At 49.0% G+C, this 27,328-nt stretch overlaps 1 protein-coding gene across 2 annotated transcripts in view; it reads left to right on the top strand.

The window, feature by feature from the left end:
- sgce (sarcoglycan, epsilon) overlaps positions 1-27,328 on the top strand; it is a 101,026-nt gene that overhangs the window by 66,107 nt on the left and 7,591 nt on the right. For both annotated transcript variants that reach the window (XM_072509041.1, XM_072509040.1), the window contains 4 exons: positions 7,981-8,192; positions 8,683-8,709; positions 14,238-14,429; positions 16,528-16,571. In XM_072509041.1, coding sequence (XP_072365142.1) covers positions 7,981-8,192; positions 8,683-8,709; positions 14,238-14,429; positions 16,528-16,571 — 475 coding nt within the window. The remainder of the gene's footprint in view (positions 1-7,980; positions 8,193-8,682; positions 8,710-14,237; positions 14,430-16,527; positions 16,572-27,328) is intronic.

The following is a 27,328-nucleotide window of genomic DNA, read 5'->3' as shown; positions in this document are numbered from 1 at the left end:
GATCGAGGTAGAAGAAGTGGTGAAAGGAATTAGGAGCATGCAGGCGGGAAAGGCCCCGGGACCGGATGGATTCCCAGTCGAATTCTATAGAAAATATGTGGACTTGCTCGCCCCGGTATTGACGAGGACCTTTAATGAGGCAAAGGAAAGGGGACAACTGCCCCCGACTATGTCTGAAGCAACGATATAGTTTCTCTTAAAGAAGGAAAAGGACCCGCTACAATGCGGGTCCTATAGACCTATTTCCCTCCTAAATGTAGATGCCAAGATCCTGGCCAAGGTAATGGCAATGAGAATAGAGGAATGTGTCCCGGGGGTGGTCCACGAGGACCAAACTGGGTTTGTGAAGGGGAGACAGCTGAACACGAATATACGGAGGCTGTTAGGGGTAATGATGATGGCCCCACCAGAGGGGGAAACGGAGATAGTAGTGGCGATGGATGCCGAGAAAGCATTTGATAGAGTGGAGTGGGATTATTTGTGGGAGGTGTTGAGGAGATTTGGTTTTGGAGAGGGGTATGTTAGATGGGTGCAGCTGTTGTATAGGGCCCCGATGACGAGCGTGGTCACGAATGGACGGGGATCTGCATATTTTCGGCTCCATAGAGGGACAAGGCAGGGATGCCCTCTGTCCCCATTATTGTTTGCACTGGCGATTGAGCCCCTGGCGATAGCGTTGAGGGGTTCCAAGAAGTGGAGGGGAGTACTTAGAGGAGGAGAAGAACACCGGGTATCTTTGTATGCGGACGATTTGCTACTATACGTGGCAGACCCGGCGGAGGGGATGCCAGAAATAATGCGGATATTTGGGGAGTTTGGGGATTTTTCAGGGTATAAATTGAACATGGGGAAAAGTGAGTTGTTTGTGGTGCATCCAGGGGAGCAGAGTAGAGAAATAGAGGACCTACCGTTGAGAAAGGTAACAAGGGACTTTCGTTACCTGGGGATCCAGATAGCCAAGAATTGGGGCACATTGCATAGGTTAAATTTAACGCGGTTGGTGGAACAAATGGAGGAGGATTTCAAGAGATGGGATATGGTATCCCTGTCACTGGCAGGGAGGGTGCAGGCGGTTAAGAGGGTGGTCCTCCCGAGATTCCTCTTTGTGTTTCAGTGCCTCCCGGTGGTGATCACGAAGGCTTTTTTTAAAAAGGATTGAAAAGAGCATCATGGGTTTTGTGTGGGCCGGGAAGACCCCGAGAGTGAGGAAGGGATTCTTACAGCGTAGCAGGGATAGGGGGGGGGGCTGGCACTACCGAGCCTAAGTGAGTATTATTGAGCCGCTAATATTTCAATGGTGAGTAAGTGGATGGGAGAGGAGGAGGGAGCGGCGTGGAAGAGATTAGAGAGGGCGTCCTGTAGGGGGACTAGCCTACAGGCTATGGTGACAGCCCCATTGCCGTTCTCACCGAGGAACTACACCACAAGCCCGGTGGTGGTGGCTACACTGAAGATTTGGGGACAGTGGAGACGGCATAGGGGAAAGACTGGAGCCTTGGGGGGGTCCCCGATAAGAAACAACCATAGGTTTGCCCCGGGGGGAATGGATGGGGGATATGGAATGTGGCAAAGAGCAGGAATAACGCAACTGAAAGATCTGTTTGTGGATGGGAAGTTCGCGAGTCTGGGAGCGCTGACCGAGAAATATGGGTTGCCCCAAGGGAATGCATTCAGGTATATGCAACTGAGGGCTTTTGTGAGGCAACAGGTGAGGGAATTCCCGCAGCTCCCGACACAAGAGGTGCAGGACAGAGTGATCTCAAAGACATGGGTGGGGGATGGTAAGGTGTCAGATATATATAGGGAAATGAGGGACGAGGGGGAGACTATGGTAGATGAACTAAAAGGGAAATGGGAAGAAGAGCTGGGGGAGGAGATCGAGGAGGGGCTGTGGGCAGATGCCCTAAGCAGGGTAAACTCGTCGTCCTCGTGTGCCAGGCTAAGTCTGATTCAGTTTAAGGTATTACACAGGGCGCATATGACTGGAGCACGGCTCAGTAAATTTTTTGGGGTGGAGGATAGGTGTGCGAGGTGCTCGAGAAGCCCAGCGAATCATACCCATATGTTTTGGTCATGCCCGGCACTACAGGGGTTTTGGATGGGGGTGACAAAGGTGCTTTCAAAAGTAGTGGGGGTCCGGGTCGAACCAAGCTGGGGGTTGGCTATATTTGGGGTTGCACAAGAGCCGGGAGTGCAGGAGGCGAGAGAGGCCGATGTTTTGGCCTTTGCGTCCCTAGTAGCCCGGCGCAGGATATTGTTAATGTGGAAAGAAGCCAAGCCCCCGGGGGTGGAGACCTGGATAAATGACATGGCAGGGTTTATAAAGCTAGAGCGGATTAAGTTCGTTCTAAGGGGGTCGGCTCAAGGGTTCACCAGGCGGTGGCAACCGTTCGTCGAATACCTCGTAGAAAGATAGATGGAATGGAAAAAAGAAGGCAGCAGCAGCAGCCCAGGATCGGGGGGGGGGGGGGGGGTGGGGAGGAGGAGGAGGAACCAGAAGGACTCTCAGGGTTGTTAATATATACTGTATAATATGTATAGGTCGTTGCTACAGATAATTATATATTGGACTGTTAAATTATATTTTTGGAGAGTGTTACTTGTGATAAGGCAGTTGCCAATTAGGGTTAGTTTTCATTTTTGTTATTTATTATTTATTCATTTTTTGTTTATAAGATAGATCATTGTTATTTGTGTTGTTATAATATTGTGTAAAGGATGCACAATGTACTGTGTTGGTTGACCAAAAATTTTCAATAAAATATTTATTAAAAAAAAAGTACAGGGAGAGCGGTAGAGCAGCTGAGCAAGGCAAGGGGGGGTTATCTATGAGCATGGGGAGAAGGCCAGCAGAATGCTCGCGCAGCAGCTTAGAAAGAGGGAGGCAGCCAGGGAAATTGGGAAAGTAAAGGACGGGGACGGGAACCTGGTTGGAGACTCAGCAGGGGTGAATAAGGCGTTTAAGGATTTTTACAGTAGGCTGTATGGGTCAGAACCCCCAGCTGAGCCAGAGGGGATGATGCACTTTTTAGGGGGGCTGAATTTCCCGAAGGTGGACGGGGGTTGGTAGAAGGGCTGGGGGCCCCGATCGGGTTGGAAGAGATAGCAGAGGGCCTGAAGGCCATGCAGTCAGATAAAGCCCCGGGTCCGGACGAGTACCTTGTGGAGTTTTACAAAAGATGATCTCGGATATTGGGGCCGCTGTTGATGAGGATATTCAATGAGGCAAGAGAGTATGGGGTGCTTCCCCCGGCGATGTCACAGGCCACGATCTCATTGATCCTGAAGCGGGATAAGGACCCGGAGCTATGTGGGTCCTACAGGCCAATATCCTCATTAAATGTCGATGCCAAACTGCTGGCCAAAATCTTGTCCTCTAGGATTGAAGACTGTGTTCCAGACGTGATTGGGGAGGACCAGACGGGATTCGTTAAGGGTAGGCAGTTGTTGGCCAATGTAAGAAGGTTGTTAAATGTGATCATGATGCCCCCAGAAGGTAGGGTGTGGAAGTCGTGGTCGCAATGGACGCAGATAAGGCTTTTGATTGGGTAGAATGTGAATATCTGGGAGGTACTGGGACGGTTTGGATTTGGGCGGGGCTTTATTGACTGGATCAGGTTGCTGTATCAGGCTGATGTCGCGAGCGTACGGACGAATAGGACAACATCGGACTATTTCAGGCTGCATCGGGGCACGAGACAGGGATGTCCCCTCTCCCCACTGTTGTTTGCGTTAGCCATAGAGACACTGGCAATTGCCCTGAGAGCCTCAAGGGACTGGAAGGGGCTGATCCGGGGGGGGGGGGGGGGGGTGGAACAGAGTCTCGCTTTAGGCAGACGACCTGCTCCTGTATGTATCGGACCCACTGGAGGGGATGGAAGAAATTGAGGATTCTGGGGGAATTTGTCCGGTTTTTGGGGTATAAACTAAATATGGGGAAAAGTGAGATGTTTGCGGTCCAGGCAAGGGGCAAGAGAGGCGACTTGGGGAGTGGTAGGGATAAGCTTTCGGTACCTAGGCATCCAGGTGGCACGGGAATGGGAATGGCTACACAAGTTAAATTTGGCCCGATTAGTAGACCAAATGAAGGAGGTGGGACGCGCTCCCGTTGTCACTAGCTGGGAGGGTGCAGATAGTGAAAATGACGGTCCTCCTGAGATTCCTGTTTGTGTTTCAGTGTCATTTTGGGCGCATATTTGGCCTCCGTAGGGAATACCGCACTGAGGCCGCACTTAACTAATTTCCTGCACTGACAGTCCATCAGTGCAGGAAGAGATCGGGGCGCCATTTTTAATACTGCCCCGCTATCTTGATCCTCTCCTCCCTCACCATCCTCACCACGGCCTGTGGACTCCCAACACACAACTTACCTCTTAACGGGGCCTCAAACTCCCCCTCATCCCACCCCTTAAGGGCAGGGCACCTCCGGGTCCAATCCCTAGCACAGGCGACCTGGCACCTGGGCATCTTGGCACTGCCAGCTTGACATCCTGGCTGTGCCCCTGCCAAGGTGCCAGGCTGGCAGTGTCTGGGTTCGACAGGATGCCAGGGCACTACCCTACCCAGAGCCCGACAACCCGGGCCTTCTCTTTTCCATTCCATTCCTCTAGAAAAGAACCCCAGAACGTTGCTTATTTTTATGGCCTTATTAACCTGTGTCACTACTTCTATTGATTTGTGTATCTGTATCCCAAGATACCTCTGTTCCTCTATCCCATTTTGATACCTATTTGACGAAGAGTATGCCATCTCCATTTACTTCCGACCAAAATTTAACTCCACACATTTACTAGTTGGTGCCCCCATTTAACAAAACTGTTGTTATATTCCTATATTTTGCCACTCCTCTCTATGAACAATATAAGCCAGTTTGATGTAATTGAAAAGTTTCGCAATTGTACTTGGCTCCTAAATCGTATATGTAGATGATGAACGAAAGCAGTTCCAGCACGTTTCCTTGTCAAATACTACTTCCCATAATTTATCAGTTATTTCCCACCTATTGGCAAGGATCACGAGCTCAACAGTATCTTGTTTAGGGCTTGCCCACTCCAATCGTCAAACGATTGCTCCACTTTTTTAAATTTAGAGTGCCCAATTCATTTTTTCCAATTAAGGGGCAATTTTAGCGTGACCAATTCACCTACCTGCACATCTTTTGGGTTGTGGGGGCGAAACCCATGCAAACACGGGGAGAATGTGCAATCTCCACACGGTCAGTGACCCAGAGCCGGGATCGAACCTGGGACCTCGGCGCCGTGAGGAATGAATTCTGTGTTGTCCCAGTTGGGAGCGTACACGTTTACCAGTACGACCGGTGCCCCTTCCAGGACACCGCTGACCATGACGTACCGTCCCCCTGGGTCCATAACTGTCTTGGTTTCCGTAAACCTCGTCCTCTTACTAATTAATATTGCTACTCCCCTAGCCCTCGTCCCGTAGCATGAGTGGTATGTCTGTCCCACCCAGCCCTTCCTTACCAGCCGTCGGTCCTTCTCCCTCAGGTGCGTCTCTTGTAGGTAGATTATGTCTGCTTTTAGGCTTCTTTGGTGGGTGAAGACTCTGGATCTTTTCACCTGGCCGTTGAGTCCCCTTATGTTCCAGGTAACAATCCTGGTGGGTTTTTTTTGACCCCCTCGGTCCTGCGGGATCACCCATACTTACCTGGTGGACGCGCTCCTGCACTCCGGGGTTTCCCTTCGTTAGGGGGCTGTACAAAATGGCCACGGTCACCGCTTTCAGCATGAGGTCGGGCTCCGGGGTTTCCTTTTGTCCAAGGGGCACCCAACATGGCCGCCAGCTGTGTGTACGCCACGTGGCTGCGCCCCTGCACTCCAGGGTCTCCCTCCGCCCTGCAGCCCTCCCGAGTGGCTGTTTGTGGCACCATCTTGGTCCCTCGCCCTGCTCCATGCCCGCCGAGGCCTGTGTTCGTGCTGCTTATCTACCTCACCCTTCCCTTTGCTTCTCTTTTGTTCTGCGCTCTGCCCCTGACACTTCCCCCCCCCCCCCCCCACACCATAGTCCCTGTCCCTCTGTCGTCGTCTTCCCCCCCCCCCCCCCCCAGAATCTTCCCCCCTTCTGCCCTGTCCCGCCCCCTCTTTGTGCCAGGCGCTCCCTCTCCCCTGAGAGGCACGCCGCGGCCCTCCTTTCTTCCTGCCCTCCCGTGTTAGCCCTCCTTGCTAGCACGGTGGCCCCCCCCCTTCAGTACTTGCCCTGTTCTGGTCCTGTTTTACCTTCCTTTTGCTAGCCCTAGTCTCGCCCACTTGCCTGCCTTTATCACCCTCGTTCACCTTGCTCCACCCCCCCACCCCCCCGGAACGAGCCCGGGAACGAGTTAGCACAGTCCCGCACAGTGCACCAAACACGTGTACAGTTCGTGATCTTATTGTCTCTGTTTGCGGTCTGCCCTCTGCTCTTTGTTCCGATTCTGCCTTTCTTTTCCATCCCCGTCGCTTTCTGATGGCCGTTGTGGCTGTCCCTCCCCCAGTTTGTTCACTCTAACGAACTCCTCCGCTGCCGCTGGGGTGTTAAAACACAGCTCCTTCCCCTTGAATGTTACCCAGAGTTTGGCCGGGAATAACATCCCAAAGTTCACATTACTTTTGTAGAGTGCTGATTTGTCCCTGTTGAATTCAGCCCTTTTGGCCAGATCTGCCACAATATCCTGGTACAGCTTTCTGATCTTCCCTTCCCACGTGCTCGCTTTCGCCTGCCGGGCCCACTTTAGGATTTTTTCCCTGTCTTGGAACCTGTGCAGCTTCACGATAATCGCTCTGGGCTACTCCCCGGCTTTGGGCCTGGGTCGGAGCGACCTGTGCGCCCTGTCGATTTCTGGGAGGTTTGGAAATTTCTCCCTTCCCACTAGCTTGCCAGCATTTGGGTGACGTAGCCTGTTGGGTCAGTATCCCTCTATTCCCATCCTATTCATGTATTTGTCAAGATGCCCCTTAAATGTCACTATCGTTCCTGCTTCCACCACCTCCTCCGGTACGCCGGTAGCGAGTTCCAGGCACCCACTACCCTCGGTGTAAAAAAAACCTGCCTCGTACATCTACTCTGAACCTTGCCTCTCGCACCTTAAACCTATGCCTCCTAGTAATTGACCCCTCTACCCTGGGGAAAAGCCTCTGACTATCCACTCTGTCTATGCCCCTCATTATTTTGTAGACCTCTATCAGGTCGCCCCTCAACCTCCGTCGTTCCAGTGAGAACAAACCGAGTTTATTTAACCGCTCCTCGTAGCTAATGCCCTTCATACCAGGCAACATTCTGGTAAATCTCTTCTGCACCCTCTCTAAAGCCTCCACACCCTTCTGGTAGTGTGGAGACCAGAATTGAACACTATGCTCCAAGTGTAGCCTAACTAAGGTTCTATACAGCTGCAACATGACGTGCCAATTTTTATACTCAGTGCCCCGGCCAATGAAGGCAAGCATGTTGTATGCCTTCTTGACTACTTTCTCCACTTGTGTTGCTCCTTTCAGTGACCTGTGGACCTGTACTCCTAGATCTCTTTGACTTTCAATACTCTTGAGGGTTCTACCATTCACTGTATATTCCCTACCTGCATTAGACCTTCCTAAATGCATTACCTCACATTTGTCCGGATTAAACTCCATCTGCCATCTCTCTGCCCAAGTCTCCAAACAATCTAAATCCTGCTGTATCCTCCGACAGTCCTCATCGCTATCCGCAATTCCACCAACCTTTGTGTCGTCTGGTTAGCACCGACCCTCTGGAAAATCTCTCGACGTAGGCCCCACTCTCCCGCCCTATCCCCATAAGATTGAGCATTATTGATCATGGTGAATCCACCTAACCGGCACTTCTAACCAGCCATTGTGCTGACCAAGATGAGGGATATCAAAGCTGTGGGAGGAACAATCTGTCACTCCCGTTGTATATTAACTGAGACGTGGTACATCTAACATGTTTAAAACAAAAATATGCACCCATTTTTCTTCTTACAATTTGGCACAGGTCGACAAATCGAAAATGCCATCGATCAACAGTGAAGTGATTCGGGGAGACGGTGTTCTGCCGGACGATGGAGAGTACAAACCACCTTCGACTAATCTGAAAAGCAAGGACTATTACACAGATTTTGTGATTACACTGGCGATACCAATAGCCGTTGCCTTGGTGCTTTTTGTTATCCTTGGTTACGTCATGTTTTGCCGCCGGGAAGGAGTGTAAGTAAATCACACTGCTGCCAGATACATATACACAGGGACTCAAAACATCAGCACATCTTTTTATACAAAAATACCCAGACATTTCTATTTTCTAATCATTTCTTAAAATAATACTGGGGAAAGGATTCCTTTTATTCTGTTTCAGTTTCTATTGACAATATCACAGGTTAGTAATGCAGGTAGAGAGCACAGACTCTGTCCATACCATTGCATGAATTCATATTTCAGCTCCATCCATGTGAATTTATTTTCCCTTGAGCCTTTTCGTCATCGGTCTCTTTCATTCTGTGTGTCCATTCCGTTTGGTTGTCATGTGTTTGTGTGTGCAGTCACTCTGACCCTATACTTGTAGGCAGATACTGACAAGAGCATTCAATAATCATCTTCTCAACATCTGCCAAAAGTGGGTCCACCATTAGCAAATATCTTTTGATGTTTGAAGTATCAATGCCTATTATTTAATTCATTAATTTTGTTTTGTTCCTAGGCAAAAGAGAGACATGCAAACACCAGAGTAAGTGTCTTCTTTCCTGTTATGTTTTAAATTGAACATCATCTGTTTTTAATTTTACTTTTTTTTATCAGATCATAATCTGCCACTGTAGGCTTCAGAGTCTGTTCCATGCTTATGTGTCCATTTAAGTTGTATGTCTCATGGTTCATTTCATTCTGTTGACCCATACTGAGGAGTTGGTGCAGTTAGATCTAGCAAGTGAGCTCTTGAGTGTTCAGTCACTCCTAAAGTCAAATGTAGTGGCTTTTTCATGCAGGAAAGCACCGTCATTTGTAAACAATAGAAAGAGCACTCTTTTCCCTTAACTACCAGTTGAGATACCTCTTAACTCGCATTTATTTTCAGTGAAAGTGTGAATTTCTCTTGAGGGATTGTTAAGGAATAACTACCTCCCTTTGATCGCTACAGTAGGATTGCTACTGCAGCGGTCAATGGGATTGCTATTACTGCTTTTTTAAGAATGGCATTCCCTTGCAAGTAGAACTGAGTAAAATTACAATCGGAATATATTTCAGCATCTCATTTTTGCTCTAACTGGAATGCTGTGGCCAATTGAGTCAGGAACTCACTCCTGACTGCCTTTGTTTTTAAAAGAAATTCAGAGTACCAAATTCTTTTTTTTCCAATTAAGGGGCAATTTAGCGTGGCCAATTCACCTACCCTGCACATCTTTGGGTTGTGGGGGTGAGATCCACGCAGACACGGAGAATGTGCAAACTCTACATGGACAGTGACCCAGGGCAGGAATCGAACCCTGGTCCTCAGCGCCATGAGGCAGCACTGCTAACCACTGCACCACCGTGTCACCCATATTACTGCCCTTGTTGCAACTCAGTGAACAGCTGACGATAGGTGTGACTCCCAAGAGTGGAAGGGACAGCTTGTGACGAGCAGTTCCATTTCCACAGAAGTGCCTGTGCTGTGCAAGTGCTGATGGCTCTCAACGAAAGATGTGGTATACAAAAAAGATCTGGACCTTTCTCCCCAGTCTATCTGTGTATATGTGACCAGTTGTTTTGGAGTTTCTGTTGGATATACTAAGAGATGCCTGTCTGCAGCAGGCAGCACTCGTAATGCACAAAATCACACCCAGGCAACTGTAAAAAGGAAAAATGTTGGAAAACATTTGGCAGGTCAGGCAGCATATTTGCAGAAGGAAAATGTTTCTGGTTAATGCCCCTTCATCCAAGCTGGTGTGTGGAGGGTGAATTGGTTCTCGCGCTTCTACTCATATGAAACCTACTGGAATAATGTCGGAAGTAAAATACTGGAGATCTGAAAAAACTAACAAAAGTTTGAGTTGAAACATGAATCCACCCCGCTTTGCTCTACAGATATCATTTTCAGCACCATTTTATTTCTTTTTGAAAACAGGCTGTGCTACTAGACTGCACTTCCATGAGACATAGAAGCAGAATTAGGCCACTCGGCCCATCGAATATGCTCCGCCATTCAATCATGGCTGATACTTTTCTCATCCAATTCTCGTGCCTTCTTCCCATAACCCCTGATCCCCTTATTAATCAAGAACCTATCTATCTCTGCCTTAAAGACACTCAGTGATTTGGCCTCCACAGCCTTCTGCAGCAAAGAATTCCACAGATTCACCACCCTCTGGCTGAAGAAATTTCTCCTCATCTCTGTTTTAAAGGATCATCCCTTTAGTCTGAGATTGTGTCCTCTGCTTCTAGTTTTTCCGACAAGTGGAAACATCCTCTCCATGCCCACTCTCCAGGCCTCACAGTATCCTATAAGTTTCAATAAGATCCCCCCCTCATCCTTCTAAATTCTAACGAGTACAGACCCAGAGTCCTCAACCATTCCTCATATGACAAACTCTTCATTCCAGGAATCATTCTTGTGAACCTCCTCTGGACCACTTCCAAAGCCAGCACATCCTTCCTTAGATACCGGACCCAAAACTCCTCACAATATTCCAAATGGGGTCTGACCTGAGCCTTATACAGCCTCAGAAGAACATCCATGGTCTTGTATCCTAGCCCTCTCGACATGAATGCTAACATTGAATTTGTTTTCCTAACTGCCGACTGAACCTGTACGTTAGCCTTAAGAGAATCTTGAACAAGGACTCCCAAGTCCCTTTGTGCTTCTGATTTCCTAAGCATTTCCCCATTTAGAAAATAGTCTATGCCTCCATTCCTCCTTCCAAAGTGCATAACCTCACACTCTTCCACATTGTGTTTATCTGCCACTTCTTTGCCCACTCTCCTAGCCTGCCCAAGTCCTTCTATTTTGAACCACTGTCTCATCAGCAGATGCTGCTTAAAGCTCAAGTAAAAAATTACAATCCGGACCAGCTGAAGTAATTTAAAACCCAGTGCAAAAGATTTCTGCTTGGCAATGAATGTCTGGTACTTGCTCCGAAAGTTACTATTTTGAGTGTGCTAACAGCAGTAGAATTGTTTTGGTTTCTTGAATAGCTTCCGTGAGTGAAGGGATTGATATTCATTAAAAACAATCTTCCTTTGGACAGATTGGGGTGAATTCTCCTCTGCCGGGATTCTCCATTCTTCTGCCATCGAACTCCTGTCCATGGTTTCCTGGCGGCGTGGGGTGGCCACAATGAAAAATCCCACTGGCCAGTGGCGGGAATGGAGAATCACCTCGCATTTCCCGGATTAAACTCCATCTGCCATTTCTATGCCCAAGTGTCCAATCTATCTATATCCTATTGTATCCTCTGACAATCCCTTGGCAATTTCAGCAACTCCGCCAATCTTTGTGTCATCTGCAAACGTTTTAGTCAGACCACCCACGTTTCCTCCAGATCATTTATATATACTACAAACAACAGAGGTCTCTGCACTGATCTCTGCGGAACACCACAGGTCGACAGGTCTCCATTCTGAAAAACACCCTTCCACCATTACTCTCTATCTTCTTTAACAAAGCCAGTTCTGTATGCATCTAGCCAGCCCACCCCAAATCCCATGTGATTTTAGTTTTGTACCAGTCTGCCATGTTGGGACCTTGTCAAACGCCTTACTAAAGTCCATATAAACTATATCCATAGCCCTTCCCTCATCAATTTTCTTTGTAACCTCGTGGAGAGGCAGTGGTATAGTGGTATTGTCACTCGAGTAGTAGTCCAGAGACCCAGGGTAATGCTTTGGGGTCCCAGGTTCGAATCAAACCATGGCAGCTGGGGAAATTTGAATTCAATAAAAATTTTGGAATTAGAAATAGAATGATGACCATGAAACCATTGCCGATTGTCGTAAAAAAACCCATCTGGTTCACTGATGTTCTTCAGGGAAGGAAATCTGTTCTATTTGTGACTCCAGACCCATACAGTAATGCGGTTGACTCTTAACTGCCAGCCTCTGAAATGGCCTAGCAAGCCACACGGGTCAAGGGCAATTAGGGATGGGCAACAAATGCTGGCCTAGCCAGTGACACCCACGTTTCAAGAACCAAGTTTTTTTAAAAATCAAGTTGGTGAGACATAAGCTTCCGCGTACAAAACCTGAGGATTTTCCTCCAAATGTGCATATATCCTGTCCCTCAGTATCTTATCCAAAAGCTTCCCCAACACTGACGTCAAGCTCACCGGCCTATAACTTACTGGATTATCTCTGCTTCCTTTCTTAAACAAGACTCTTTCTCTGATATCCTCTCTTCTCTCCCACACCACCCCCAGTTCAAATCTCAGTTTTGTCTAATTTCTGACCGTGCAATTGTCACTGAGCATCCCCATTTTTGACTTGGGTGGTCACTGCTGAGGCCACAACTTCATCTTCTGATCATTGGATTGAATTGGATTGGATTTGTTTATTGTCACGTGTACCGAGGTATAGTGAAAATTATTGTTCTGCATGCAGTTCAGACAGATCATTCCATACATGAAAAGAAAATACATAATAGGGCAAACATAAAATGCACAATGTAAATACAGAGACACAGGCATCGGGTGAAGCGTACAGGAGTGTAGTACTACTCAGTAGAGAAGATGTGTGAAGAGATCAGATCAGTCCATAAGACGGTCGTTTAGAAGATTATTAGCTTGGTGTCAATATGTAACAGCCACAGTCAGCAGCTTATATTCAGTGCTGATGCTCATCTTCAAATTGAGAGTAGTGACATGAAATAACTTGTATGTGGCAATATTTAAAATTTTATCCTCTAAATATGAGTGACAGCCACCGTTACAACTCTCCCAAACTGATGCACAATTAATTTTGCTGTTTTTAATTTGTAAGCTACACAATGAACTCATTCAAGACTCAGTTTATTTTTTTTTACTGACATTAATAATGGATCAATCTATTGCCATAAATACCCAACAGGAAAGTGGGTGATGAAAGCTGCACACAAAGATTGTGGTGAAACGTAGCAAATGGACTTGAATAATTCAAAATGTTACTTGGCTGTCCTCCAGCTTCTGTTCATGATAACCAATTCAACATACATTCATGCTGAGTTGGAAAAGCTGGGGGGTTCTCCTTGGAACAAAGGAAATTGAGGGGAGATTTGATAGAAGTGGACAGGATTATGACCGGTTTGGATAAGGTAGACAAGGAAAAACTCTTCCATTACCTGATGGTATGATAATAAGGGATACATATTTCATATTTTTGGCAATAGGTTCAGGTCGGAATGGGAAGCAGAACATTTTTACACTGAGTGGAAATGAGGGTGGTGGTCAATGATTTCAAAAGGCAATTGGATGGGCAGCTGAAGGGCGACAGGGATTGAGTGGGGGAGTAAGACTTACAGGAATACTCTGCTGGTAGCTGGCATGGACCTCATGTGCCAAATAGCCTCCTGCTGTGCTGTAAATGACTATGACTCCAGAACCTGTCCCCAGAAATTTCTCATGTGGCTTGAGATTTTTGTACACTGGTATGTAGCTGATATTAGCCTAAAATCCACATAAGCTGCTTGAATCAGTGATGTTTTGGAAATTGCCCTGTGCAGTGTTTTTACAGATGTGATTTCTGACCATTCGATAAATTGAAAGTTGTCCATTTTTATTAGCATTCTATTACAATTTTATTATATCTTGTGTGATTTTGAAATCCAAACATATTCTATAACATATGTAGAAGCCCAACAACGAAGAAAAGGCTTGACTGAGTGAGGATCTTGTGTTATAAGGCTAGAAATGATAAAAGAACAACTACTTAACTTTATTTCTGTCCACTTTTAAACAGAACAGTTAACCTGCTTATTTTAGATAGGCTGATTCCTCTGTTAAATGGATGGAGGAATCTCATATGATGCGTTAAACATCAATAAATTACTATTGTTGATTTTTATTTTCAGTCTAAATGCAGCTGCAGTTCTTATAAATATCATTTAAAAATGATTATCTTTATCAGTATGGCATGCAAAATCAGAAACATTCTTGCAGAATGAATTTATTAATCCAGAAATTTAGAACTCAGTTGATTTCCTGAGTCAGAATATGAGCAGTGTCCAGCTTTGTTTATAAAAGTAAAGTAATATGACCAGATGCAGTATTCAAAGTTTACAGTATAATTTTCTAATTTCTTGTTTTTCCCCAGCATCCAGTTGGTTCATCACAATTCTATCCAGAAATCAACGAAGGAGCTTCGGAACATGTCAAAGAACCGGGAGGCAGCTTGGCCACTCTCCACGCTGCCCGTGTTTAACCCAGTAACTGGTGAGATTGTGCCACCCTTACACCATTCAGATAACTGTGACACTTCCAACATGCCTCTCATGCAGACACAACAGTGAGTATTTCTTTATTTGATACATTATTAGATGATGCAGTATTTTTTCTCTAATGCAATAGCTCTCATAGGAAATGGAGTATTTGTATTTCTTGCTGCTGGAGAGTAGGATGCACATTAATAACTTAAAACATTGCGAGGTGTTTATGGATATTAATCCGCATTATACCTGCATTCCTTAAACGATGAGATGCATTGAGGAGCATTGTTTCACATTTATGTGTGCCTGGGTTTTATGGACCATCAAAGTACATTTATTTGAATTGCTGAGGTAGTACCAGACTGAAAGTTAGAAGATTCTCCTTAGATTGTTGCTTTCCCTCCTCTGTTCATGCTCCTGTAAATATCTATTTATTACTTCTTGATTTATATACCCTCTTTGCAATCAATGTACAAATATGTGGCACTTTTAGCACTAAAGACTGACATTTTTATTTGGTTGATATACGTTTGTTTCACGATGGCACAAAATACATAACGCAAGTACAGTCACCAGCAGCATTGTGGCATTGCATGTTGAAGTCTCAATGTGCAGAGCCACAGTTCAGAACACAACTGTATTGTGGGGATGGTTTGAGCAGAGGTCAGATAACTGAAAAAAAGTCAATTATTGCATTGGCTTGAGAAAAATATCTAGAATGGTTGAAGTGGAACTAGTGTAGAGGGCTGGGAGTAATTGTAAACTTCTTGCTTCCAGTATCTAGGCAAAATAGAGAAGCAATTAATGCAGGCTGGGATACAGCAAGAACAGTAAAATATTGGGGTTAGAGAAGTTATATTATGGATTTACATGTTTGGAGCATTGTTTAAATCTGATTATGTCGCCCTGAACAAGAGGTAAATAAATTGGAAAGAGTACAAAGAAAAACAAGCACAATCCCATATTAGACCACGAGGAAACATTAAAGAAGCTCAAGCTTCTTTGCCTAAAGCAGATGAGGGTACCTCCTTCATGCACAAGTGCAGATAAAGTAAACACAAAATATTACTTCAACATAAACCAAGTAAATTTAAATGGATATATTATGTAATTCTTTTACTGAAAGAGAGAGAATATTTGAAATTATTTGTTAGTCTGCAAAGCATTAAGATAATTCCAGATGTGTTTGGATGTTGTAATGGAAGAATTAGGGAAGAGTGTCAGTGAACAAATTGGCAATTTCTGATCATTAACTTTTCCTACATTAACTTTAGCAGGAAAAAAGGGAGGAAGCAAAATCAGAGGGAAGACTGCAATGGGACTTTCTCTCTCCACCTGGGAAGCGCAGAGCAGCATTGATAGTGGAGACTAAGTGCATGCAAAAACCAATGGGAAACAAATTATATTTTATTGCCTCAAAAAAAAGACCAAGCTATGATTTAATTACTGTCGCTAAGATCTATTTCAAGTTTTCAATGAACCACATCATTAATTAGAAAAAGCCTTTGAAATCCAATCAGATGAATGATGTAATTTTATTAGGATTGGGTGAAACAAGTGATTGCTTGTATCGAGTGCTTTATATTCTAACTATATGGGCTGGTTTAGCACACTGGGCTAAATCGCTGGCTTTTAAAGCAGACCAAGGCAGGCCAGCAACACGGTTCAATTCCTGTACCAGCCTTCCCGAACAGGTGCTGGAATGTGGCGACTAGGGGCTTTTCAAGGTAACTTCATTGAAGCCTACTTGTGACAACAAGCGATTTTCATTTCATTTAATTTCCTGTCTCATTAGTGACCATAAGACATAGGAGCAGAATAAAGCCACTTGCCCATCGAGTCTGCTCCGCCATTCAATCATGGCTGATATTTTTCTCATCCCCATTCTCCTGCCTTCTCCCCATAACCCCTGATCCCCGTATTAATCAAGAACCCATCTATCTCTGTCTTAAAGACACTCAGTGATTTGGCCTCCACAGCCTTCTGAGGCAAAGAGTTCCGCAGATTCACCACTCTCTGGATGAACGATATAATATTTTTACTTCTGAGTGTAAAGCTGAGAAAGATTAAGAGTGGCAGAATAGAAACTGACTGAAAGAAAAAAAGTCATCCTTCACAGCAAATGCAAAATTTGATTCCAATTCAGTTTTGTCTTACTGGTGTGTCTTGTCCTTGCAGGAATCACCCATTACAGACCCAGCTGCCCCAGCAGCAAGATGCAGGTCAGTATCCACCATCTCTGTCGCCAGCCATCCCTTGCTCAAACCACTATCACATTGACTATCATGCAACATAATTGAAGGATAACTGTGGAAGAAAGCCTTCTAAGTGTATTTTTTAATCAATAAATGGATGTGTAATATTTGGTATCACATTACAATCAAAATGATTTGGCTCAGATACTGCATGTTGGACAAGAGGTATACTGTTATGTCAGTATACAGGGGAATAAGACACTTGGATAATACGTTTCATCCAGTGCTATCATAAAGGTCCAATCCATTTTTGTGCATGTTAATATAACCAGGACAAAGCCATTGTTAATTTGCAGCAGATCTCTTTCCTTGTCAAAGTGAGTGAAGTTTTATCAGAAGGAAAAAAGCTTAACATTCTTAATTCACAATCAAATATTTTACTTCTTCATTCTTGCTTTCCTGATTGGAGGAGAATTTTATATGACGACATTTCTGCAATTTGAGGCAAGTACAAACCACAAATTTTCCATCATTTTCTTAAAAAGACATTTGAGTTATTTTTAATTGCTTTCCATGAAAGCCAAGCATCATCCACAGGATAAACAGTTGATTGGAGTACAGGTGATCAAAAAGCCTTGTGGCACTGCCAACATGCCACATGTTTAATTTTAGTTACATTTTGATTTGTTTTTGTATCAGGAAAAATATTATAGTATTTATTTATTCACTATGGAAATAAATTGTTCCTCCTATTTCTCATCACCATGCTGATCCTTGGCAACATCATCCAAAAACACAATGTCAGATTCCAAATGTATGCTGACGACAGTTCGGCCTCAACATCATCTTGCTCTGGGTCCTTTCATTGCCTCTGGTGTGTCCTGCTGTTTGCCAAACAGCTAGCATTGGACAATATGAATTTTTTCTTCAATTGAATATTGGAAAGGCTAAAGCCATTGGGTGGGATTCTTCATCCAGCAGCGCCGGAATTGCGAAACGCGATTGGGCGGAGAATCGTGCGGGAGTTTTAAATCGTGGCCGGCGCCGGGTGCTTGACGGAATGCTATGCTCTGGTGTCTCAACACTGGCGTCAATGCATTCTACTTCGCACGTACAGTAAACGCCATTGGCGCAATATATCAGCTTCAATGTGGACCGAGCCCAGCAGGATGCCTGGGCAGCGGGGTTTGCCACCATCGCCGGGGTACCCCAGGTCCAGGAGGTGATCGACGGGATACACGTTCCTGTTACCAGCAGGCCCATGACAGGACGCCCTTCACAAACCAAAAGGGGTACCACTCGATGAACGTGCAACTGGTGTGTGACCATGAGCTGCACATCATTTTAAAAAATATATATATTTATTAAAGTTTTTTAACTCAATTTTTCACCCTTACAAACAATAACCCCCCCCCTCGTAACAAAATAGCAAGAAATCGCACAAAGCAAGATATATACATGGTAAAACGATATGTTACATAGCTTTGTACACTGGCTCTCTCCCGCACGTGCCAGTTTCCAAAATCCTTCATGTTTTCTCTTGCTCAACCCCCCCCCCCAGGCAAGCCCCCCCCCCCCCCCCCCCCCCCCCTCCCCTCACAGGATTACACCCCCCCCCTTGGGTTGCTGCTGCTGCTGACCGATCTTCCTCTAACGCTCCGCGAGATAGTCTAGGAACGGTTGCCACCGCCTGTAGAACCCCTGCGCAGACCCTCTCAAGGCAAACTTTATCCTCTCCAGCTTTATGAACCCAGCCATGTCGTTTATCCAGGCCTCCACGCTGGGGGGCTTCGCCTCCTTCCACATTAGCAAGATCGTTCGCCGGGCTACTAGGGACGCAAAGGCCAGAATGCCAGCCTCTTTCGCCTCCTGCACTCCCGGCTCGTCCACTACTCCAAATATTGCTAGCCCCCAGCTTGGCTTGACCCGGACTTTAACCACCTGAGATATTGTTCCCGTCACTCCTCTCCAGAACCCCTCCAGTGCCGGGCATGACCAAAACATATGGACATGGTTCGCCGGACTCCTTGCGCACCTTCCACATCTGTCCTCTACCCCAAAGAACCTACTCAACCTCGCCCCCGTCAAGTGCGCTCTGTGAACCACCTTAGATTGTATCAGGCTGAGCCTGGCACACGAGGAGGAGGAGTTAACCCTACCTAGGGCATCAGCCCATAACCCCTCCTCAATCTCCTCCCCCAGCTCCTCCTCCCATTTACCCTTCAGCTCCTCTACCAGCGCTTCCCCCTCTTCTTTCATCTCCTGGTATATTGCCGACACCTTGCCCTCCCCGACCCACACACCCGAGATCACCCTGTCTCGAATTTCTTGTGCCGGGAGCAACGGGAATTCCCTCACCTGTCGCCTCACAAACGCCCTCACCTGCATAAATCTAAAAGCATTTCCCGGGGGTATCTCAAACTTCTCCTCCAGTGCCCCTAGGCTCGCAAACGTCCCGTCAATGAATAGGTCCCCCATTCTTCTAATCCCCGCCCGATGCCAGCTCTGAAACCCCCGTCCACCCTCCCCGGGACAAACCGGTGGTTACCCCTGATCGGGGACCACACCGAGGCTCCCATTGCACCCCTGTGCCGTCTCCACTGGCCCCAGATCCTTAGCGTTGCCACCACCATGGGGCTCGTGGTATACTTTGACGCCCAGAGCGGCAGCGGTGCCGTCACCAACGCCCCCAGGCCCGTTCCTTTACAGGACGCCATCTCCACCCTCTTCCATACCGCCCCCTCTCCCTCCATCACCCACTTGCGGATCATCGCCACATTTGCTGCCCAGTAGTAGCTCCCTAGGTTTGGCAGCGCCAACCCTCCTCGGTCCCTACTGCGTTCCAGCAACCCTCTCCTTACCCTCGGGGTCCTATTCGCCCACACAAACCCCATAATACTCCTACCTACTCTCTTAAAAAAGGCCTTGGTGATCACGATGGGAAGGCACTGAAACACAAAAAGAAACCTCGGAAGGACCACCATTTTGACCGATTGCACTCTACCCACTAGCGAGAGCGGTAACATGTCCCATCTTTTGAAGTCCTCCTCCATCTGCTCCACCAACCTCGTCAGATTCAGTTTATGTAGGGCCCCCCAACTCCTGGCTATCTGGATCCCCAGGTACCGAAAGCTCCCCTCCGCCCTCCTCAGCGGTAGATCCCCTATCCCCCTTTCTTGGTCCCCTGCCTGTACTACAAAAAGCTCACTCTTCCCTACATTGAGCTTATAGCCCGAAAAATCCCCAAACTCCCTTAGAGTCTGCATGACCTCCACCATCCCCTCCATTGGATCCGCCACATACAGCAACATGTCATCCGCATAAAGCGACACCCGATGCTCTTCTCCTCCTTGGACCACACCCCTCCATTTCCTAGACTCCCTCAATGACATGGCCAAGGTTTTGATCGCCAATGCAAACAACAGGGGGCACCCCTGCCTCGTCCCTCGGTCCAGCCGAAAGTACTCCGACCTCCGCCGGTTCGTCACTACACTCGCCACCGGGGCTCTGTAAAGGAGCTTAACCCAACTGATAAACCACCCCCCGAACCCAAACCTACGCAGCACTTCCCAGAGGTACTCCCACTCTACTCGGTCAAAGGCCTTCTCCGCGTCCATAGCTGCCACTATCTCCGCCTCTCCCTCCTCCGATGGCATCATTATCATGTTTAAGAGCAGCTGCACATTGGTGTTTAGTTGCCTGCCCTTTACAAATCCCGTCTGGTCCTCGTGGATCACCCCCGGGACACAGTTCTCGATCCTTGTAGCCAGCACTTTTGCCAGCAACTTAGCATCCACGTTGAGGAGCGAGATCGGCCTGTACGATCCACATTGCAGTGGGTCCTTGTCCCGCTTTAGGATCAAAGAAATCGTCGCCTCCGACATTGTCGGGGGCAGGGTCCCTTCCTCTCTTGCCTCATTAAAGGTCCTCACTGGTAGCGGGGCCAACAGGTCTACGTACTTCCTGTAGAACTCAACCGGGAACCCGTCCGGTCCCGGGGCCTTCCCCGCCTGCATGCTCCCCAAACCCTTGCTCAGCTCCTCCAACCCAATTGGTGCCCCCAAACCAGCCACCTCTTGCTCCTCCACCCTCGGGAATCTCAGTTGGTCTAAGAATCGTCTCATCCCCTCTTCCCCCGCTGGGGGCTGGGATCTGTACAGCTCCTCATAGAAGGCCTTGAATACCTTGTTTATTTTCGTCGCACTCCGCACTGTGTCTCCCCTTCCATCCTTGACTCCCCCTATTTCCCTCGCTGCCATCCTCTTACGGAGCTGGTGTGCCAGCATCCGACTCGCCTTTTCCCCATACTCGTAGGTCGCCCCCTGCGCCTTCCTCCACTGTGCCTCTGCCTTCCCTGTGGTCAACAGATCAAACTCCGCCTGGAGACGTCGTCTTTCCCCAAGTAATCTCTCCTCAGGGGCCACTGCGTATCTCCTGTCCACTCTTAAAATCTCCCCCACTAACCTCTCCCTTTCCATGCCCTCTGTCTTCTCCCTATGAGCCCTGATGGAGATTAGCTCTCCCCTGATCACCGCCTTCAACGCCTCCCATACCACCCCCACCTCCCTGTTGTCGTTGGCCTCCAAGTACCTTTCGATGCACCCCCTCACCTTCCCACACACCACCTCATCTGCGAGCAGTCCCACATCCAGCCGCCACAGCGGTCGTTGGTCCCTCTCCTCTCCCAGCTCCAATTCCACCCAGTGCGGGGCGTGATCCGAAACGGCAATGGCCGAATACTCCGTTCCCTCCACTTTCGGGATGAGCGTCCTGCCCAGGACAAAAAAATCTATCCGGGAGTAGGCTTTGTGCACGTGGGAGAAAAAAGAAAATTCCCTGGCCTGCAGCCTAGCAAACCTCCGCGGGTCCACTCCCCCCATCTGATCCATAAACCCCCTAAGCACCCTGGCCGCCGCCGGCCTCTTTCCAGTCCTTGATCTAGAGCGGTCCAGTGCTGGGTCCAACACCGTATTGAAGTCCCCACCCATTATCAGGCTTCCTACCTCCAGGTCCGGAATGCGCCCCAACATGTGCTTCATGAATCCAGCATCATTCCAGTTCGGGGCGTACACATTTACCAACACCACCCACGTCCCCTGCAACTTACTGCTCACCATCACATATCGCCCTCCGTTATCCACTACGATAACGTAGTGGATAACGGGCCTCAAATGACACCCGCTTCCCCACCAATATTGCCACCCCTCTATTCTTCGCGTCCAGCCCCGAATGGAATACCTGTCCTACCCATCCCTTTCTTAACCTGACCTGGTCCGCCACCTTCAGATGTGTCTCTTGGAGCATGACCACGTCTGCCTTCAGTCCCTTTAAGTGCGCCACCCCGCCGACTAGCCATCTCCTTTTCTAGGCCAGTCCCGTGTCCGCGCCGCCCTCACCCTCCAGTCCCCCAGCCGGGAGACCCCCGCCCCGACCACCTCTTCTGTGTCCCATTCCCTTTCGGCCAGTGCAGCAGTAACCCTTTCCCCCCCTCCCCTCCCCCCGCTAGACCCCTGTCTAGCTTTTTTGCTCCCCCCATATCACTCCTGTAAGTCAGCTGACACCTGCTGACCCCGGCTTCCCCCGCCGTCCCATTGACCTCCCCGTGTGGGAGTCTCCCAATCAGTGTGCGTTCCTCCATTCCCCTTCCCCCCTTTCTTCCCTAGCGCGGGAAAAACCCCGCGCTTTCCAAAGCCCGCTCCTCCCCCTCTGGCGCAGCTCCTGTCGTGGCCTTGTCTCTCTCCCCCAGCCCATGTAACATTTCCTGCGCGTGATTGACCCCCTATATACAACAGCCATCAAACATCAAACCCCAAAACATCCCCCCCACCCTCACAAACACTCAGTTTGAGTCCAACATTTTGGTTTGTATGAAGGTCCACGCCTCTTCAGGCGTTTCAAAGTAATAGTGTTGGTCCTTGTATGTGACCCACAGTCGCGCTGGCTGCAGCATTCCGAATCTCACTCCTTTCTGGTGCAACACCGCCTTGGCCCGGTTGAAACCCGCTCTCCTCTTTGCAACCTCCGTGCTCCAGTCCGGGTATATTCGGATCTCTGCATTGTCCCACTTGCTGCTCCGCTCCTTCTTGGCCCATTTCAGGACCCTCTCTCTGTCCGTGAAACGGTGAAATCTCACCACCATCGCCCTTGGCGGCTCGTTTGCCTAGGGCCTCCTCGCCAGCACCCGGTGTGCCCCATCCAGCTCCAGCGGCCTCGAAGGGGCCTCTGCGCCCATCATCGCCCCAAGCATCGTGCTCGCATATGCCCTGGCATCGGCCCCCTCCACTCCTTCAGGATCCGCAGGTTCTTTCTCCTCGACCTGTTCTCCAGGTCTTCGAGTCTTCCCGCCCACCTCTTGTGTAGCGCCTCGTGCTGCTCCACTCTCACCGCCAGGCCCAAGAGCTCGTCCTCATTCTCACTGACTCTTTTCTGTACCCCCTGGATCTTTACCTCGTCGGCCTTCTGGGCCATCCCTAGTCCTTCAATTGCTGACAACATAGGCGCCAGCATCTCCTTGCGCAGCTCCTCGAAGCAGCGCTTTATGAATTCCTGCAGCTCCGGCCCGCACTCCGCTTTGTCCCCGGCAGCCGCCATTTTGCTTTTCTTCCCTCGCTTCTCCCGCTGCTCCATTGCCGCTTTTTTGGCCGTTTCACTTCTGGTCCGGTCCATAAACGTTGAAGGGGGACCTCTCTCTTCCCTTCCCCACAGGTTGTCTTCAAAAAAATTCCCGTTGGGGTTCCACTAAAGAGCCCGAAAGTCCGTGATAGCGGGAGCTGCCGAATCGTGCAGCTTAGCTCCGCATAGCCGCAACCGGAAGTCAAGCTGCACATCATTACGTCTTGCCCGATACCTAGGCAGTGTGCCGACACCTTCATCCTGGTACACTTGACGGTTCCTGACACCTTTGAGGCACATCCCCGGGTGAGGGGTTGGTTCCTGGGCAACATGCGGTCGTGGCTGATGACACCTATCAAAGGCCTCAGACCAACACGGAGACCCGCTACAACATCACTCATGTCACGACCAGGGGCGTGATCAAGCAGTGCATCGACATCCTGAAAATGTTGATCAGGTGCTTGGACCGCTCTGGAAGGGTCTTACAGTATAGCGCAAGGAGACTCTCCCTCATCGTGGTGCCCTGCTATGTCCTCCACAATATTGTGCAGTAGACGAGTGGCGTGCTGGAGGAGGGGATGAACGCAAGGGCTTGTCCGACGAGGAGGATGCGGGGGATGGGCAGCACGGGGGCCGCGAAACGTGTGCGCCAGGGCCAGCGCGCATTGGATTCTCTAATCCCCTCTGGGTTCACTGGGGCCTTGGGTGGCACGGTGGTGCAGTGGTTAGCACTGCTGCCTCACGGCGCCGAGGACCCGTTTCAGTCCCGGCCATGGCTCACTGTCCGTTTGGAGTTTGCACATTCTCCCCATGTCTGCGTGGGTCTCACACCAAAAAGATGTGCAGGTAGATGGATTGGTCCCGCTAAATTGTCCTTTAATTGGGAAAAAAATAATTGGGTATTCTAAATTTATTTTAAAAAACCAAAGAATGGTTCGCAGGCGTCTGGGTTGACAGTAATGCGGGTCTCGTCCATGGGTTGGAGGAGGATTACGATCTGCTTTGCGATGAGCTCTGGTGCTACGCATCGTTTGAATCCGTCTGACTCCTCCCACATTAGCCCATTCCACTGTCCGCCTGGATGATCCCTGCATGTGAGCTGGCCATTCCATTACACGGTCCCAGCGAACCCTTGGGGTGGGGGAGGGAATGGGGAGTGTTTGGCTAGAGCAAAGGGGAGCGACAGGGTACTGGAGCGATGTGCGGGGTCCGACCTGGGAGCCCCGGCCACTTTCTCCGTCTGTCCATCTGTCTCTTTTGCTTTCACACACCCACCAATCCTGGCGGCCGCTCTCGTCTCGACCGGGGTCTCCATGTTCACGGCCATGGAGCACATGGATTGGGCCTCTTCCCTCTGGGACTGTGCCACATCACTCAGTGGCTGATACGTCCCTGGGACTGCCGCAGGTCAGCCAGCATCCGGACAATGTCTATGACGCCCTCAGCCATAACCCATTGTAATTGCAATGTCCAGGTGGCCCTAGTACATAGCTGCCTGTGACAGGGCAGCCTTGACCTGTGCCTCGGCCACTGCCCGCAGAGAGTGCCCCAGGCCTTGGACATCCTGACCCATAGCCGATACCTTCGTCCACAAAGCCTTCACCACGAACACCACCCATGTGGTGTTGGCCTGGATGGCATACATTGTCGGCACCGCCTCCTGCTCCTGCATGCGATTGGACTCTGCCAACTGCACCTGCAGGTGCTTGGTGGTTGCTGACAACCCCTCATGTAGTCCCCGGCTCTTCGCCTGCATCTCCGACATTGACGGGTCTGCCCTTTCCAGAAGCCTGAGCTTCTTCTGGACAGCCCTCCGTCCGTCTGCCACTCAGGGGTTCCTACCTCCACCTGATGTACCGCTGCATGTGTGTGGTGCACACCAGATGGTGCCCCAAGAGCCCCTTTACTGAAGTGCCCAAATGGGGTGAGTGTCTCTGGGATGGTGGAGGGTGGTGGTGATAGCAATGGCGAGAAGTAAGTGTCTTCCCTGGACTGGTGCTCCGGGGATTTGCACGGTTGCGGCGGGGGCAGGCTCTGGACGGTCCCATCCTGTCGGCTGGTGGGTCGCAGGGTTGCGGCTGGGAGCAGGGGACTACAGCTGGTCCTGCCTGGTCGGGAGGTGACACTGCAAGACAAAAGTCAAGACACATGGTTAGCACGCGAGGAGGCATGTTAGGGATGTTGCAATGCATTGAGGATTCACTTGGCTGTGCCGACCTCCACCTCGGCGACTGCCCGTTCTCCAACCCCATCGACTAGGTCCAACGCTCTCTGCTCTGTGACGGCAAGGGTCCGCATGTCCAGCAGGCCCCCTCCGGTCCTTTCTCGCTCCCTGCAGTCATGGGCCGCTCTCTGGGATGACATATTTTTGGCTGGACTGAGTGTGGGGGGGGGGGGGGGAGTGGCGTGTTTACATGCAGCTCCAGCTTGCCAGGCTCTCCAGCGCCAATGTTGGAATTGCACTTGTTCCACCTGGTGCACAGGCTGGCTCATTTGCATGTCCTGAATCGCTCTGGCAGTCGACCCCCCAACGTCATTGTAGAAGCCCTGCGATTCACTCCCGGCCTCAGCACTGTGTATAGTCATTAATACAGTTAAGTGTATTTCTAGTTGATTTTCTTATGTGTTTTACTGGTGAATAAACATTTATTTTGTATGAAACATCACAGAAAGCATCTGGGACATCCTTCACTGGTCTTCACATCTTTCCTCCCATTATATTAAATGGCAAAATATAGTTGAGAGCAGGCTTCTGGGATTTGAAATACCCTAGCATTTAACATCAGCTATTTTTCCTTAAAGGCAGGCTGCCTGCTAAAGGTAAGCTACCATGAAAAGATTGCTGCAATGGAAATTCTTGTAAACTGAACACCAGGGCAGACAGAAGGATTCAGTCTGACGTATGCAACACTGCAGGCATCGTCGGTGGATGTATACACTAGATTCCTACGGGTGGGTCAGCAGAACCTCTAGGACCACCTGGTGGAGTCTGGCCCCACAGATCTGGCAACACTGCCACGAGATCTAATAACACCACCAAAGTGGTAGTGGTCAGTGAATGCGCTGTCACATGACATGACCCACGGCACATGTGTTTTTCAACCTTTTTTTCCGGGGTCCCATTTTTACCAACCGGCCAACCGTCAGGACCTATGCCGGCCGACCATCGCGACCCACCATTTTCGCTTACCTTTAATGCGACAGGTGAGCCTGCTTGGTCCTCATGATCTCACTTGCTTTGGCTTGTTCAGAGGTCCTGGAGCTCACACCACCACTGCTTTGTCCTGTTGTGAACTCTCCTGAACAGCTCACACCAACACTGCTCTGTCCTGTTGTGAACTCTCCTGAACAGCTCACACCAACACTGCTCTGTCCTGTTGTGAACTGTCCTGAACAGCTCACACCAACACTGCTTTGTCCTGTTGTGAACTCTCCTGAACAGCTCACACCAACACTGCTCTGTCCTGTTGTGAACTCTCCTGAACAGCTCACACCAACACTGCTTTGTCCTGTTGTGAACTGTCCTGAACAGCTCACACCAACACTGCTCTGTCCTGTTGTGAACTCTCCTGAACAGCTCACACCAACATTGCTTTGTCCTGTTGTGAACTCTCCTGAACAGCTCACACCAACACTGCTCTGTCCTGTTGTGAACTCTCCTGAACAGCTCACACCAACACTGCTCTGTCCTGTTGTGAACTCTCCTGAACAGCTCACACCAACACTGCTTTGTCCTGTTGTGAACTCTCCTGAAAAGCTCACACCAACACTGCTCTGTCCTGTTGTGAACTCTCCTGAACAGCTCACACCAACACTGCTCTGTCCTGTTGTGAACTCTCCTGAACAGCTCACACCAACACTGCTCTGTCCTGTTGTGAACTCTCCTGAACAGCTCACACCAACACTGCTCTGTCCTGTTGTGAACTCTCCTGAACAGCTCACACCAACACTGCTCTGTCCTGTTGTGAACTCTCCTGAACAGCTCACACCAACATTGCTTTGTCCTTTTGTGAACTCTCCTGAACAGCTCACACCAACACTGCTCTGTCCTGTTGTGAACTGTCCTGAACAGCTCACACCAACACTGCTCTGTCCTGTTGTGAACTCTCCTGAACAGCTCACACCAACACTGCTCTGTCCTGTTGTGAACTGTCCTGAACAGCTCACACCAA

The sequence above is a fragment of the Scyliorhinus torazame genome, chromosome 6 (genome assembly GCF_047496885.1).
Source record: "Scyliorhinus torazame isolate Kashiwa2021f chromosome 6, sScyTor2.1, whole genome shotgun sequence".
NCBI classification, from domain to species: Eukaryota; Metazoa; Chordata; class Chondrichthyes; order Carcharhiniformes; family Scyliorhinidae; genus Scyliorhinus; species Scyliorhinus torazame.
Note: the sequence above shows the minus strand (reverse complement) of the source record. Positions and strands in the feature narration are given on the sequence as shown.